The following is a 15,365-nucleotide window of genomic DNA, read 5'->3' on the forward strand; positions in this document are numbered from 1 at the left end:
TTAAAAATAAGCTAAAATTAAGCTTTGGGGTTCATACCCCAACTATAAAGGAAATCCCTTTTTTTTTAAAAATAAAGTGCCTGATTAAAGGATTATTCTGATAGGATAAATTAAGTAATTATTTTACCTTTATTATATTTTATAGAATTAAACTATATCCAATAGTATCAAAAACTATTATGCATCCTACACTAAAATATAATAATTGAATTTATAATTCTTAAAAGAAATTAATTTCTTATTTTAAATTTATAATTTATTTAATTCTAATAAAATTTTTTTTTTTATTTTATTCTTTAGAACTTTAATCTCTATTTCATCAAATTCTTGATTTGGGTGTTGAATTGGATTAGAAATTAATCTTTTAAGTTTTATCCCCCTAATTTCTAATTCCAATAATTTATTTTCAACAGAAGCCTCATTAAAATATTTTCTTACACAATCAATTGCATCTTTAAATTTTTTATTTACAATTTTAATTAAATTAACATTAATAAAAAATTTTGAAATAAATAATTTTTTAACTATTATAATAAATTCTTCTATATTAATAAAAATAGGAAGAGTTCCATTCCATTTTTGATTTCCTAATATTATTGAAGGATTATCTTGATTAAATAGTTTTATTTTAATAACATGACAAAAAATCACACCTTTAATTTTAATATCTTATTGTATAAATAATTATTTTATTAATATTATTATTATTCTTAATATTATTATTGGAGCTATTGGAGGGTTAAATCAAACATCATTACGAAAATTAATAGCATTTTCATCAATTAATAATTTAGGTTGAATAATTATATCTATTTCAATTAGAGAAACCTTATGAATTTTTTATTTTTCAATATATTCTTTTATAATTAGTATTTTATGTTTCTTTTTTTACATTTTAAATATATATTTTATTAATCAATTATTTATTAATAATATAAATTTTTTAGTTAAAATTAATATCTTAATTAATTTTCTTTCTTTAGGTGGATTACCACCATTCATTGGATTTTTCCCTAAATGAATTATTATTAATTTTTTAATTAATAATAATATATATTTAATAACTTTTATTTTTGTAATAATAAGATTAATTATATTATTTTTTTATATTCGTATTAGATACTCAGCAATTATATTTAATTATATAAAAAATAAATGATTTAAAATTTATATTAAAAATAAATATTTTTTATTTATTAATTTTTTTTCATTTTTTTCTATTACAGGAATAATTTTAAGAACGTTGTTTTTTTATTAAGGTTTTAGGTTAAATTAAACTAATAATCTTCAAAATTATTCATAAAGAAAATTTCTTTAAGCCTTAATAGAATTATATACTATTCCTTAAAATTTGCAATTTTATATCATTTTTGAATATAAGACTGTAATAAAAGAGAAAATTCTCGTAAATAAATTTACAATTTATCGCTTATTTAACTCAGCCATTTTATTTTTTATAGCGAAAATGACTTTATTCAACAAATCATAAAGATATTGGAACATTATATTTTATTTTTGGAATTTGAGCAGGGATAGTAGGTACTTCTTTAAGTTTATTAATTCGAGCTGAATTAGGGACTCCAGGATCTTTAATTGGAGATGATCAAATTTATAATACTATTGTAACAGCTCATGCTTTTATTATAATTTTTTTTATAGTTATACCTATTATAATTGGAGGATTTGGAAATTGACTTGTACCTTTAATATTAGGAGCCCCTGATATAGCTTTCCCACGTATAAATAATATAAGTTTTTGACTTTTACCCCCATCTTTAACTTTATTAATTTCTAGTAGCATTGTAGAAAATGGAGCAGGAACTGGATGAACAGTTTACCCCCCCCTCTCCTCTAATATTGCTCATGGTGGTAGTTCAGTAGATTTAGCTATTTTCTCACTTCATTTAGCTGGAATTTCATCTATTTTAGGAGCTATTAACTTTATTACTACTATTATTAATATACGATTAAATAATTTATCATTTGATCAAATACCTTTATTTATTTGAGCTGTAGGTATTACTGCATTCTTATTATTATTATCTTTACCTGTTTTAGCCGGAGCTATTACTATATTACTTACTGATCGAAATTTAAATACATCATTTTTCGATCCTGCAGGAGGAGGTGATCCTATTCTTTATCAACATTTATTTTGATTTTTTGGACATCCTGAAGTATATATTTTAATTTTACCGGGATTTGGTATAATTTCTCACATTATTTCTCAAGAAAGAGGTAAAAAGGAAACATTTGGATGTTTAGGTATAATTTATGCTATATTAGCAATTGGTTTATTAGGATTTATTGTTTGAGCTCATCATATATTTACTGTAGGAATAGATATTGATACACGAGCATATTTTACATCTGCAACAATAATTATTGCTGTACCAACAGGTATTAAAATTTTTAGTTGATTAGCTACTTTCCATGGAACTCAAATCAATTATTCCCCATCTATTTTATGAAGATTAGGATTTGTATTTTTATTTACTGTAGGAGGATTAACAGGTGTAATTTTATCTAATTCTTCTATTGATATTACTTTACATGATACTTACTATGTAGTTGCTCATTTCCACTATGTTTTATCAATAGGAGCTGTATTTGCTATTTTAGGAGGATTTATTCACTGATATCCATTATTTACTGGATTATCTTTAAATCCTTATATATTAAAAATTCAATTTTTTATTATATTTATCGGAGTAAATTTAACTTTCTTCCCACAACATTTTTTAGGATTAGCAGGTATACCTCGTCGATATTCTGATTATCCTGATTCTTATATTTCATGAAATATTATTTCATCATTAGGATCTTATATTTCATTATTAGCAATCATATTTATATTAATTATTATTTGAGAATCTATAATTAATCAACGAATTTCTTTATTTACTTTAAATTTATCTTCTTCAATTGAATGATATCAAAATTTACCACCAGCTGAACATTCATATAATGAATTGCCTATTTTAAGTAACTTCTAATATGGCAGATTATATGTAATGGATTTAAACCCCATTTATAAAGGAATTATCCTTTTTTTAGAAATGGCAACATGATCTAATCTTAATTTACAAAATAGAGCATCTCCTTTAATAGAACAAATTATTTTCTTTCATGATCATACTTTAATTATTTTAATTATAATTACAATTCTAGTAGGATATTTAATATCAAGCTTATTATTTAATAAATATATTAATCGATTTTTATTAGAAGGTCAAATAATTGAATTAATTTGAACTATTTTACCAGCAATTACATTAATTTTTATTGCATTACCTTCCCTACGATTATTATATTTATTAGATGAACTTAATAATCCTTTAATTACATTAAAATCAATTGGTCATCAATGATATTGAAGTTATGAATATTCAGATTTTCATAATATTGAATTTGATTCTTATATAATTTCTACAAATGATATATCAAGTAATAATTTCCGTTTATTAGATGTTGATAATCGAATTATTTTACCTATAAATAATCAAATTCGAATTATAGTTACTGCTACTGATGTAATTCACTCATGAACCGTACCCTCCTTAGGAGTTAAGGTAGATGCAAATCCGGGTCGACTAAATCAAACAAACTTTTTCATTAATCGCCCTGGAATTTTTTATGGTCAATGTTCAGAAATTTGTGGAGCTAATCATAGTTTTATACCAATTGTAATTGAAAGAATTTCAATTAAAAATTTTATTAATTGAATTAATAATTATTTTTCATTAGATGACTGAAAGCAAGTACTGGTTTCTTAAACCATTTTTTAGTAAATTAGCAATTACTTTTAATGAAAGAATTAGTTAAAAAATAACATAAATATGTCAAATTTAAATTATTATTTTAAATAATATTTTTTTATTCCCCCAATAATACCTTTTAATTGATTAATTTTTTTTTTTTTTTTTTTATTTGTATTTTTAATTTTTAATATTATAAATTATTATATTTTTAATAAAAAAAGATTAAAATCAAATAAAAATATAAATTTAAAATTAAAAAATTTTAATTGAAAATGATAAGTAATTTATTTTCAATTTTTGATCCATCAACAAATTTATTTAACATTTCATTTAATTGAATTAGAACTATCTTAGGAATTATATTTATTCCTTATTCATTTTGATTAATCCCTAATCGTCATTTCTTACTCTGAAATTTTATTTTATTAAAACTTCACAATGAATTTAAAACTTTATTAAAAAATAACTACTTTCAAGGATCAACTTTTATTTTCATTTCAATATTCTCATTTATTTTATTTAATAATTTTTTAGGTTTATTCCCCTATATTTTTACTAGAACAAGACATTTAACATTATCATTATCAATTTCATTACCTTTATGATTAAGATTTATAATTTATGGTTGATTAAATAACTCTCAACATATATTTATTCATATAATTCCTCAAGGAACACCAACTATCTTAATACCTTTTATAGTATTAATTGAAACAATTAGAAACATTATTCGACCTGGAACTTTAGCAGTACGATTAACAGCTAATATAATTGCAGGACATTTATTAATAACTTTATTAAGAGGAACTGGACCTTCAATGCCAAGATATTTTATTATAATTTTAGTTATAATTCAAATTTTATTATTAATCTTAGAATCAGCAGTTGCTGTAATTCAATCTTATGTAATTGCTATTTTAAGTACTTTATATTCTAGAGAAGTAAATTAATGAAAATAAATTTTAATCACCCATTTCATTTAGTAGATTATAGACCATGACCTTTAACAGGAGCTATTGGAGTAATAGTTTTAGTTAGAGGAATAGTAAAATGATTTCATAATTTTAATATAAATTTATTAATTTTAGGATATTTTATTGTAATTTTAACCATATATCAATGATGACGAGATATTTGTCGTGAAGGAACATATCAAGGTAAACATACAATTTTAGTAACCAAAGGACTTCGCTGAGGAATAATTTTATTTATTGTATCAGAAATTTTTTTTTTTGTCTCTTTTTTCTGACCCTTTTTTCATAAAAAATTACCCCCTAATATTGAAAGCGGGGCTATATGACCCCCTACTAATATTACCCCTTTTAACCCTTTTCAAATTCCTTTATTAAATACTATTATCTTAATTAGATCGGGAGTATCATTTACTTGAGCTCATCGTGCAATTATAAAAAATAATAATTCTCAAATAACTCAGGGTCTATTTATTACAATTATTTTAGGAATTTATTTCACAATTCTTCAAGCATATGAATATTTTGAAGCCCCTTTTACCATTGCAGATAAAATTTGGGGTTCAACTTTTTTTATAGCAACAGGATTCCGTGGATTACACGTTAATATTGGTACATTACTCCTTAAAATTTGTCAGACTCGTCATTTAAATACTCATTTTTCAAGTAATCATCTTTTCAGATTAGAAGCAGCAGCGTGATATTGACATTTTGTAGATGTAGTTTGATTATTCCTTTATATTTCTATTTATTGATGAGGAAATTAATTATTTATATAATATATTTAGTATATTTGACTTCCAATCAAAAAGTTTAATAATTTTAATATAAATAATCATTTTATTAACAAATATTTTTATTATTATTATATTAATTTCAAACATTATAATATTTTTATCAATTATTTTATCAAAAAAATCATTTATAGATCGAGAAAAATGTTCCCCCTTTGAATGTGGATTTGACCCCAAATCATCAGCTCGAATTCCATTTTCTTTACATTTTTTCTTAATTACAGTTATTTTTTTAATTTTTGATGTTGAAATTGCATTAATTTTTCCAATTATCCCATTATATAAATTAGTAAATTTTATTTTTTGAACTAAAATTAGATTTTTTTTTATTTTAATTTTATTAATTGGTTTATATCATGAATGAAACCAAAATATATTAAATTGAACCAATTAGGATTATAGTTTAAACAAAAACATTTGATTTGCATTCAAAAAATATTATAAATTAATTTATCTTAAATAAGAAGCAATATTGCATTTAATTTCGACTTAAAAGAAAGAGTTTAATTAACTCCTTATTTAAAATAAATAAATAATAAAATTTTATAATATATTTATTTTAATTTAATTGAAACCAAAATAGAGGTATATCACTGTTAATGATAAAATTGAATATTTATTCCAATTAAATTAACTAAAGAAATATAAAGATTAAAATTAAGCTGCTAACTTAATTTTTAGTGGTTAAATTCCATTAATATTTCTTATTTATATAGTTTAAATAAAACATTACATTTTCATTGTAAAAATAAAAAAATTTTTTTATAAATAATTGAATTAATATTTTATATTTAAAAATAATCTATATTTCCTTAATATCTTCAATATTATGCTCTAATTTATAAGCTATTTAAATTAATTATTAAATATTAATATTATAAATAAAATAAATATTCAAATAATAAATCTAAATAAATAAATTATAAAATTATTTATTTGATAAACATTATAAAAAACAGAATATTTTTTTATTACTTGTATTATACCAAATCCTCTATAAATTTCTCTTCATCCTATATCAATATTTTTTAATAAAGATTGACCTAAATTAAGAAAATAATATCTTAAACCATAAGTAGATAAATTAGGTATAAATCACATTAAACATAAAAAATTTCTTAAATTATAAGTTATTAAAAATTTATTTACAGAATAAATTTTTATATTTCTAATAAAATACCCTAATATACCCCCTACTAATCTTACATAAATAACTATTATTTTTAAATTAAAAGGTAAATAAATCATATAAGGATAAGAAAAAATTATTCAACTTAAAAATCTTCCTCTAATAATTCTTATAAATAATAAAACAAATATTCTTTTTAATATAATATAATCTTCATCATATAAATTAAAAATTCTTAATAAATTAAAATCATTTACTATTAAATATATTATTAAACGAAATCTATAAAATATTGTTAAACCAGTAGAAAGATAATATAAAAAAAAAATTATTAAATTTAAATTTCTAAATCTAACTAACTCTAAAATTAAATCCTTAGAATAAAATCCAGCTAAAAAAGGAATCCCACATAAAGCTATATTAGAAATATTTATACATAAAGAAGTTAAAGGAATATATAATCTAATCCCACCTATAAAACGAATATCTTGAATATCATTTATTATATGAATAATAATACCAGCACATATAAATAATAAAGCCTTAAATATAGCATGAGTTAATAAATGAAAAAAAGCTAAATCAGGTAATCCTATTCTTAAAATTCTTATTATTAAACCTAATTGTCTTAATGTTGATAAAGCAATAATTTTTTTTAAATCAAATTCATAATTAGCAGAAATTCCAGCTATAAATATAGTTAAACCTGATAATAGTAATAATAACTTTAAAAAAAATATATCTAATAATATTATATTAAATCGAATTAATAGATAAACCCCCGCTGTAACTAAAGTAGATGAATGAACTAAAGCTGAAACAGGAGTAGGAGCAGCTATAGCTGCCGGTAATCAAGATCTAAAAGGAATTTGAGCACTTTTAGTTATAGCAGCTATAATAATTATTCTACCAATTATTATTATTTCTCAATCATTATTTATAAACTCTAAATAAAAAATATAATTTCATCTACCATAATTTAATATTCAAGAAATAACAATTAAAATAAAAACATCACCTACACGATTTGATAAAGCTGTCAATATCCCAGCATTATAAGATTTTAAATTTTGATAATAAATTACTAAACAATAAGAAACTAATCCTAATCCATCTCAACCTAATAAAATTCTAATAATATTTGGTCTAATAATTAATAATATTATGGAAAAAACAAATAATAATACTAAAATAATAAATCGACTTAAATTTAATTCTGATTGTATATATCTTTTTCTATAATAAATAACAACAGAAGAAATTAAAAAAACAAATATTATAAATAATAAAGATATTCAATCCAATAAAATAGATATAACAATTCTTAGTGAATTAAAAGATATAATTTCTCACTCCATTAAAATTACTATATCATTTATAATAAAATAAATTATAAAAAAAAAATTCACTATTATTATTATAAATAAAAAAAAAAATGAAATAAAACAAATAGAATATTTTATATTATTAATAATTTAAAATGAAATCATTCATATTTTTGACACCACAAATCAATATTTTTATTAAATTATTTAAATAAAATCAAATTATTCTATAATCAATTTTTAATACTAAAATATTTAAAGGTAATCAATGTAATATTAATATTAAATATTCTCGAGATACCCCAGTATAATATCTATAAATACCAGAATAATAATTTCCATGTTGAATAAATGAATATAAATATAATCTATATCCTGCTCTAAAAAAAGAAATTAACATTAATATTAATATAGAAATTCAAGATCATCTTATTAATCTATTAATTAATCTAATTTCACCTATTAAATTTAATCTAGGAGGAGCTGCTATATTAGATGATATTAATAAAAATCATCATAAACTTATTGAAGGTATAAAATTTATTATACCTTTATTAATATATAAACTTCGTCTATGTAAACGTTCGTAACTAATATTAGCTAAACAAAATATTCCAGAAGAACATAAACCATGACCAATTATTAAAATATAAGAACCAATAAATCCTCAATAATTTATAATTATAATACCTCTAATTACAATTCTTATATGAGCTACAGAAGAATAAGCAATTAAAGATTTAATATCAATTTGACAAAAACATTTTAATCTAATATAAAAACCTCCCACTAATCTAATTACAATTCAAATATAATTTAATTTTATATTAATTTCCTGTAAAAAAATTATTAAACGTAATAAACCATAACCACCCAATTTTAGTATAATACCAGCTAAAATTATAGAACCAGAAACTGGAGCTTCAACATGAGCTTTTGGTAATCATAAATGAACAAAATACATAGGTATTTTTACTAAAAAAGCTAAAATTATAGAAATATACAATAAATAATTATTTAAATTAAAAAATTTTAAAAAATAAATAATTATACAATTTATTTCATTATTTATATAAAAAATACCAATTAATAAAGGTAAAGAAACAAATAAAGTATAAAATAATAAATATATACCTGCCTGAATACGTTCAGGTTGATAACCTCAACCAATAATTAATAATAAAGTAGGAATTAATCTACCCTCAAAAAAAAGATAAAATATAAACATATTAAGAGTTCTAAAAGTTAAATATAATATAATTAATAAAAAAATAACATTAAATAAAAAAAAATTAACATAATAATCTATTTTATATAAATTTTCACTAGCTATAATTATTAAAATAGAAATTCAAATTCTTAATAAAATTAATCCATAAGATATAATATCACAAGATATTATATAACTTAAATTACAAAATAAATTTAATTTTACACCTAAATTTATAAATATAAATATTATTAATATTAATATTATTTGAACCATTCAAAATATATTTTTTATAAAACATAAAGGAATTATAAAAATTATTATTATTAAAAATTTTATCATTTTATATTTTAATATATATATATATATATATATATATTAACTATAATAAATTAAATCTTTGAAAATAATCATTACCATGAGTACGAATTATTGAAACTAAAATAGATAACCCTAAAGCCCCCTCACAAACAGAAAAAACTAAAAATAATATTAATATATATATATCATAATCAATAAAAATTAAATAAACTAATAAAAAAAAAAAAATTCTTAAAACAATAAACTCTAATCTCAATAAAACAATTAATAAATGTTTATGTTTAGAAACAAAAATTAAATTACCCACAATAAATATTAAAATAAAAACAGTTCATATATTTAAAATTATCATTTATATGTTTTTATAGTTTAAAAAAAACATTGGTCTTGTAAATCAAAATTAAGTTATTTACTTTAAAAACTTCAAAGAAAAAGAATCTCTTTATCAATAATCTCCAAAATTATTATTTTATTCAAACTATTCTGTGTATTTGAAATTATAAAAATAATTTTTTCTTTAATATTAATAATAAATTCATTATTTATATTATTTATTAATAATCCAATATCAATAGGATTATTAATTTTAATACAAACTTTATTAACATGTTTACTGTCAGGAATAATAATTAAAACATACTGATTCTCTTACATTTTATTTCTTACCTTTCTAGGTGGTTTATTAGTTTTATTTATTTATGTCTCAAGTATTGCATCAAATCAATTATTTACTTTAAAATTTAATTATAAAAAAATATCAATTTTAATTTTAATTATAATATTTTTAATAATAATAATATATAATAATAACATAACATGATTAAATTTATCAATAAATTCAGATATAGATAACTTTAATAATATAATTTTTTTCTTTAATAATGAAAATAAAATTAATTTAAGTAAATTATATAATAATCAAACATTTTTAATTATAATAATATTAGTAATTTATTTATTTATTACTTTAATTGCTATTGTAAAAATTACTAATATTTTCTATGGACCTTTACGTTCATCTAATTAACAAATGATAAACAAATATATACCAATTCGTAAATCACACCCCGTATTAAAAATTATTAATGGATCATTAATTGATTTACCTTCCCCATCTAATATTTCAATTTGATGAAATTTTGGATCTTTACTAGCCTTATGCTTAATAATTCAAATTTTAACAGGATTATTTTTAACTATATATTATACAGCTAATATTGAAATAGCATTTTATAGAGTTAATTATATTTGTCGAAATGTTAATTATGGATGATTAATTCGAACTTTACATGCAAATGGAGCATCTTTTTTCTTTATTTGTATTTATTTACATATTGGACGAGGAATTTATTATGAATCTTTTAACTTAAAATACACCTGAATAATCGGAGTAATTATTTTATTCTTATTAATAGCAACAGCATTTATAGGATATGTTTTACCTTGAGGACAAATATCTTTTTGAGGGGCAACTGTTATTACTAATTTATTATCAGCTATTCCTTCCTTAGGAGTTATATTAGTAAATTGAATTTGAGGAGGATTTGCCGTTGATAATGCTACTTTAACACGTTTTTATACATTTCATTTTTTATTACCATTTATCATTTTAATAATAACTATGATTCATTTATTATTTTTACATCAAACTGGTTCTAATAATCCATTAGGGTTAAATAGAAATTATGATAAAATTCCATTTCATCCATTTTTCACATTTAAGGATTTAATTGGATTTATTATTATATTATTTTTATTAACAATTTTAACTTTAACTAATCCTTATTTATTAGGAGATCCTGATAATTTTATCCCAGCAAATCCTTTAGTAACCCCAATTCATATTCAACCTGAATGATATTTTTTATTTGCTTATGCAATTTTACGATCAATTCCTAATAAGTTAGGAGGAGTAATTGCTTTAGTAATATCAATTTTAATTTTAATTATCTTACCATTTACATTTAACAAAAAAATTCAAGGAATTCAATTTTATCCTATTAATCAAATATTATTTTGATCTATAGTAACAATTGTTATTTTACTAACATGAATTGGAGCACGTCCCGTAGAAGACCCTTATGTATTAACAGGACAATTATTAACAGTATTATATTTTTCATATTTTATTATTAACCCATTTATTAATAAATATTGAGATAATATATTATTTAATTAAATTAATGAGCTTGTAATTAAGCATTTGTTTTGAAAACTTAAGAAAGAATTATTATTCTATTAATTTATACTAAAAAAAATTAAATTATAATAATAAAATTTTAAACCCTAAAAAAAATAATAAAAAATTTAAAGAAATTGGTAAATATCTTTTTCAAGCTAAATATATTAACTTATCATAACGATAACGAGGTAAAGTTCCTCGAACTCAAATAAATAAAAAGAAAATAAAAACTAACTTTAGATAAAAAATAATTCTTAATCTAAAACCTCCTATATATATTAAAATAAATAATAATCTTATAAATAAAATTCTAGAATATTCAGCTAAAAAAATTAAAGCAAATCCCCCTCTTCTATACTCAATATTAAATCCTGAAACTAACTCTCTTTCTCCTTCAGCAAAATCAAAGGGAGTTCGGTTAGTTTCAGCTAATCTTGATCTTATTCAACATAATCTCAAAGGAAACATTAAAATAATAAATCAAACATAATTTTGATAAACAAAAAATATTATTAAATTAAAATCCATAATTATAATAATTCTAGATATTAAAATTAAAGCTAATCTAACTTCATAAGAAATAGTTTGAGCTACTGCCCGTAATCCCCCTAATAAAGCATAATTAGAATTAGAAGATCAACCAGCTACTATAACTGTATAAACACCTAATCTAGTACAACATAAAAAAAATAAAATACCTAAATTAAAACTAATTATATTAAAATAATAAGGAATTAACAATCAAATTATTAAAGATAAAATAAAACTTAAAATAGGAGAAAAATAATATCTTAAATAATTAGAAAAATTAGGATAAGTTTGTTCTTTAGTAAATAATTTAATTGCATCTGAAAAAGGTTGTAAAATTCCTATAAAACCAACTTTATTAGGACCTTTACGAATTTGAATATAACCTAAAACCTTACGCTCCAATAAAGTTAAATAAGCAACCCCTACTAAAATACCAATAATTAAAATTAATAAACCTAAAAAAATTATATAAATATCATTTATAAACATTACTATCTATATAATTAAATTATATATTAATGAATTCTAAAATTTTATATTATTTAAATAAAAAATTAATTATATATATATATATATATATATATATATATATATATATATATTATATAAAATCAATTATATATTTAAAATAAATTAATAATATTCATTATTTAATAAATTTAATTTAAATATTTGATCCTTTCGTACTAAAATATTTTATATTTATTAAAAGATAGAAACCAACCTGGCTTACACCGGTTTGAACTCAGATCATGTAAGATTTTAATGATCGAACAGATCAAAATTTTAAACTTCTACATTTAAATTTTATCTTAATCCAACATCGAGGTCGCAAACTCTTTTTTTTATTCGAACTAAAAAAAAAAATTACGCTGTTATCCCTAAGGTAATTTTTTCTTATAATCAATAATATTGGATCATATACTCACTTATTTATGTTAAATAATAAAAAAAGTTTTTTATATTTTTTTGTCACCCCAACAAAATAATTAAAATAATTTTAATTAAAAACTTTATAAATAATCTCAATTACTTTAAATATAAAACTCTATAGGGTCTTCTCGTCTTTTTAATTTATTTTAACTTTTTAATTAAAAAATTAAATTCTATAAAATAATAAAGAGACAGCTTATATTTCATCCAATCTTTCATACAAGTCATCAATTAAATGACTAATGATTATGCTACCTTTGTACAGTCAATATACTGCAGCCCTTTAATATATTATAATATCAGTGGGCAGATTAGACTTTATATTAAATTCAAAAAGACATGTTTTTGATAAACAAGTGAATATATATATTTGCCGAATTCCTTTTTATTAACTAAAATAATTTTATAATTTTAATATCTTATTATATACTAATTTTATCATTATATCAAATTTTATAAAATTTTAATTTTTTTTTTATAAATAATATAAAATTTAAATTAAATTTTATTTTAAATAAAATTATTTATAATAAATTAAAATTTATTAACAATATAAATTATAAAAATCTTAATTAAATTAAAATAAAATTTATATAAATTTAAATTAAAGCTTATCCCTTAAAATATAATATTATTTAAATAAAAAATTAATTAATTAATTTTTTATTTAAATAATATAAAATTAAATTTTTTTCTAAAAAAACTAGATATATTTAAAAACGAATAACATTTCATTTCCAATTAATTATTTAAAATATTTATGCTACAATAACTTTTATAATTAATTATCTCTTTTAAATTCGAGAATATTAAAACTATAATTTTTAATTAATAAACTCTGATACACAAGATACAATAAATTAAATTTACTTTTAACTAATTTCATTTTTCATTTATTTCAAAATTCTTTCACAATACTAATTTACTATAAATTAAATAATTTTTTCCATAAATATACTTTAACCCCCATTAAAATAAATTATTTTAAAAATTTTTTTATTATTTATATTTTTATTAATTTTCCCACTCAAATTAATTAAATTTTAATTTCTTTTCAATGTAAATGAAATACTTTTTACAAGCTCTAATTTGTTCTTTCTAGAAACACTTTCCAGTACCTCTACTTTGTTACGACTTATTTCAACTTATACTCATATGAAAGCGACGGGCAATATGTACATATTTCAATTTTCAATCATTTTATTAAACTAAATAAAATTACATTTAAATCCACCTTCAATTAACTTTTACAAATTAATATTCATCTAAATAAATTTATTGTAATCCATTATATTCTTAACTATAATCTGCATCTTGATCTGATTTAATTTTTAATCAAAATTTTTAAATATTATTATTATTAAAAAATATTTTTTTAACAACGATATACAAAATAAAAAATTAAGTAAATTTATTCGTGGATTATCAATTATTAAACAGATTCCTCTAAATGAACTAAAATACCGCCAAATTATTTAAGTTTCAATAAATAATTATCTACTATTTTAGTATTTTTAATTTAAATTTTAATAATAGGGTATCTAATCCTAGTTTTTTATAAAATTTATTAAATCATAAATATATCATAATATTAAATTAAATTAAAATTTCACTTAATAATTTAAAATTTATATTATTTAATTAAAATTATTATTTATTAATAACTAATAAAATTTAAATTAACTTTTGTTTAACCGCAACTGCTGGCACAAAATTTGTTATTAATTTCAAATATTACTAAATCTTAATTACTTAAATTGTTTAATATTAATTACTACAAATTAATTAAATTATTATTAAAATAAAGTAAAATTAATACTAAAATTTATATGTAAAATAAACTTTAAATAAATTATTAAAACTATAAAAAATTTATTTATATGTAAATTTTTTTAAATAGAATTTTTTTTTTTTTTTTTTATATTAAAATATTTAATAAACATTATTAAACAATTAATAATTTCTTTTCTTTCTTCTTCATAATATTCATATTAAATAAAAAATTAAGTAATAAACAATATATATTAATTCAAATAAATAATATATTAATATAATTAATTTTAATTTTTTAATATATATTATATTAATATAATTATATTAATACATTAAATATTTAATATATATATATATATATATATGAAAATTAACATTTAATTAAATTTATAAACCATCTTTAAAAATTTTTCATATAATAATAATAATATATAA

General features: G+C 18.9%; 13 protein-coding genes and 24 non-coding genes across 37 annotated transcripts, besides 1 other annotated feature; 25 read left to right on the forward strand and 12 right to left on the reverse strand. All coding sequences in view use genetic code 5, as the record gives it.

Annotated features, from left to right (window-relative positions):
• On the forward strand, positions 1-68 carry AOB78_gt01. Its single transcript has one exon. It is a non-coding gene; the product is annotated as a tRNA-Met (tRNA).
• A 2-nt stretch (positions 69-70) lies between these two features.
• Positions 71-135, forward strand: AOB78_gt02. The gene has a single exon. It is a non-coding gene; the product is annotated as a tRNA-Ile (tRNA).
• On the reverse strand, positions 133-201 carry AOB78_gt03. The gene has a single exon. It is a non-coding gene; the product is annotated as a tRNA-Gln (tRNA).
• A 46-nt stretch (positions 202-247) lies between these two features.
• Positions 248-1,256, forward strand: ND2 (NADH dehydrogenase subunit 2). The gene has a single exon. A coding segment is annotated over exon 1 (1,009 nt).
• Positions 1,257-1,324, forward strand: AOB78_gt04. Its single transcript has one exon. It is a non-coding gene; the product is annotated as a tRNA-Trp (tRNA).
• AOB78_gt05 lies at positions 1,317-1,384 on the reverse strand. The gene has a single exon. It is a non-coding gene; the product is annotated as a tRNA-Cys (tRNA).
• A 1-nt stretch (position 1,385) lies between these two features.
• On the reverse strand, positions 1,386-1,452 carry AOB78_gt06. The gene has a single exon. It is a non-coding gene; the product is annotated as a tRNA-Tyr (tRNA).
• Positions 1,453-1,460: 8 nt separating this feature from the next.
• COX1 (cytochrome c oxidase subunit I) lies at positions 1,461-2,991 on the forward strand (the record flags this gene model as incomplete). The annotated part of the gene is made up of 1 exon: positions 1,461-2,991. A coding segment is annotated over one exon (1,531 nt), but the record flags the coding sequence as incomplete, so codon positions are not given.
• Positions 2,992-3,059, forward strand: AOB78_gt07. Its single transcript has one exon. It is a non-coding gene; the product is annotated as a tRNA-Leu (tRNA).
• COX2 (cytochrome c oxidase subunit II) lies at positions 3,060-3,741 on the forward strand. Its single transcript has one exon. A coding segment is annotated over exon 1 (682 nt).
• Positions 3,742-3,812, forward strand: AOB78_gt08. Its single transcript has one exon. It is a non-coding gene; the product is annotated as a tRNA-Lys (tRNA).
• On the forward strand, positions 3,812-3,878 carry AOB78_gt09. Its single transcript has one exon. It is a non-coding gene; the product is annotated as a tRNA-Asp (tRNA).
• On the forward strand, positions 3,879-4,040 carry ATP8 (ATP synthase F0 subunit 8). The gene has a single exon. It carries the CDS (start codon positions 3,879-3,881, stop codon positions 4,038-4,040), a length of 162 nt encoding a protein of 53 aa, YP_009164469.1.
• Positions 4,034-4,711, forward strand: ATP6 (ATP synthase F0 subunit 6). Its single transcript has one exon. The coding sequence runs from the start codon at positions 4,034-4,036 to the stop codon at positions 4,709-4,711; it is 678 nt and encodes a 225-aa protein (YP_009164470.1).
• On the forward strand, positions 4,711-5,499 carry COX3 (cytochrome c oxidase subunit III). Its single transcript has one exon. It carries the CDS (start codon positions 4,711-4,713, stop codon positions 5,497-5,499), a length of 789 nt encoding a protein of 262 aa, YP_009164471.1.
• A 2-nt stretch (positions 5,500-5,501) lies between these two features.
• AOB78_gt10 lies at positions 5,502-5,566 on the forward strand. The gene has a single exon. It is a non-coding gene; the product is annotated as a tRNA-Gly (tRNA).
• Positions 5,567-5,918, forward strand: ND3 (NADH dehydrogenase subunit 3). Its single transcript has one exon. A coding segment is annotated over exon 1 (352 nt).
• AOB78_gt11 lies at positions 5,919-5,983 on the forward strand. Its single transcript has one exon. It is a non-coding gene; the product is annotated as a tRNA-Ala (tRNA).
• AOB78_gt12 lies at positions 5,984-6,048 on the forward strand. Its single transcript has one exon. It is a non-coding gene; the product is annotated as a tRNA-Arg (tRNA).
• Positions 6,049-6,090: 42 nt separating this feature from the next.
• Positions 6,091-6,165, forward strand: AOB78_gt13. Its single transcript has one exon. It is a non-coding gene; the product is annotated as a tRNA-Asn (tRNA).
• Positions 6,164-6,233, forward strand: AOB78_gt14. Its single transcript has one exon. It is a non-coding gene; the product is annotated as a tRNA-Ser (tRNA).
• AOB78_gt15 lies at positions 6,233-6,297 on the forward strand. Its single transcript has one exon. It is a non-coding gene; the product is annotated as a tRNA-Glu (tRNA).
• A 17-nt stretch (positions 6,298-6,314) lies between these two features.
• AOB78_gt16 lies at positions 6,315-6,382 on the forward strand. Its single transcript has one exon. It is a non-coding gene; the product is annotated as a tRNA-Phe (tRNA).
• Positions 6,382-8,127, reverse strand: ND5 (NADH dehydrogenase subunit 5). The gene has a single exon. The coding sequence runs from the start codon at positions 8,125-8,127 to the stop codon at positions 6,382-6,384; it is 1,746 nt and encodes a 581-aa protein (YP_009164473.1).
• Positions 8,128-8,193, reverse strand: AOB78_gt17. Its single transcript has one exon. It is a non-coding gene; the product is annotated as a tRNA-His (tRNA).
• ND4 (NADH dehydrogenase subunit 4) lies at positions 8,194-9,532 on the reverse strand. Its single transcript has one exon. A coding segment is annotated over exon 1 (1,339 nt).
• A 40-nt stretch (positions 9,533-9,572) lies between these two features.
• ND4L (NADH dehydrogenase subunit 4L) lies at positions 9,573-9,863 on the reverse strand. The gene has a single exon. It carries the CDS (start codon positions 9,861-9,863, stop codon positions 9,573-9,575), a length of 291 nt encoding a protein of 96 aa, YP_009164475.1.
• Positions 9,864-9,869: 6 nt separating this feature from the next.
• AOB78_gt18 lies at positions 9,870-9,934 on the forward strand. The gene has a single exon. It is a non-coding gene; the product is annotated as a tRNA-Thr (tRNA).
• On the forward strand, positions 9,935-9,999 carry AOB78_gt19. Its single transcript has one exon. It is a non-coding gene; the product is annotated as a tRNA-Pro (tRNA).
• An 8-nt stretch (positions 10,000-10,007) lies between these two features.
• Positions 10,008-10,538, forward strand: ND6 (NADH dehydrogenase subunit 6). Its single transcript has one exon. The coding sequence runs from the start codon at positions 10,008-10,010 to the stop codon at positions 10,536-10,538; it is 531 nt and encodes a 176-aa protein (YP_009164476.1).
• Positions 10,539-10,541: 3 nt separating this feature from the next.
• CYTB (cytochrome b) lies at positions 10,542-11,689 on the forward strand. Its single transcript has one exon. A coding segment is annotated over exon 1 (1,148 nt).
• On the forward strand, positions 11,690-11,756 carry AOB78_gt20. The gene has a single exon. It is a non-coding gene; the product is annotated as a tRNA-Ser (tRNA).
• An 18-nt stretch (positions 11,757-11,774) lies between these two features.
• ND1 (NADH dehydrogenase subunit 1) lies at positions 11,775-12,713 on the reverse strand. Its single transcript has one exon. The coding sequence runs from the start codon at positions 12,711-12,713 to the stop codon at positions 11,775-11,777; it is 939 nt and encodes a 312-aa protein (YP_009164478.1).
• AOB78_gt21 lies at positions 12,714-12,783 on the reverse strand. The gene has a single exon. It is a non-coding gene; the product is annotated as a tRNA-Leu (tRNA).
• A 64-nt stretch (positions 12,784-12,847) lies between these two features.
• On the reverse strand, positions 12,848-14,184 carry AOB78_gr02. Its single transcript has one exon. It is a non-coding gene; the product is annotated as a 16S ribosomal RNA (ribosomal RNA).
• Positions 14,185-14,249, reverse strand: AOB78_gt22. The gene has a single exon. It is a non-coding gene; the product is annotated as a tRNA-Val (tRNA).
• Positions 14,250-15,037, reverse strand: AOB78_gr01. The gene has a single exon. It is a non-coding gene; the product is annotated as a 12S ribosomal RNA (ribosomal RNA).
• Positions 15,038-15,365: a D loop (A+T-rich region containing origin of replication).

The sequence above is a fragment of the mitochondrial genome of Spodoptera frugiperda (assembly GCF_023101765.2).
Source record: "Spodoptera frugiperda mitochondrion, complete genome".
Taxonomy (NCBI): Eukaryota; Metazoa; Arthropoda; class Insecta; order Lepidoptera; family Noctuidae; genus Spodoptera; species Spodoptera frugiperda.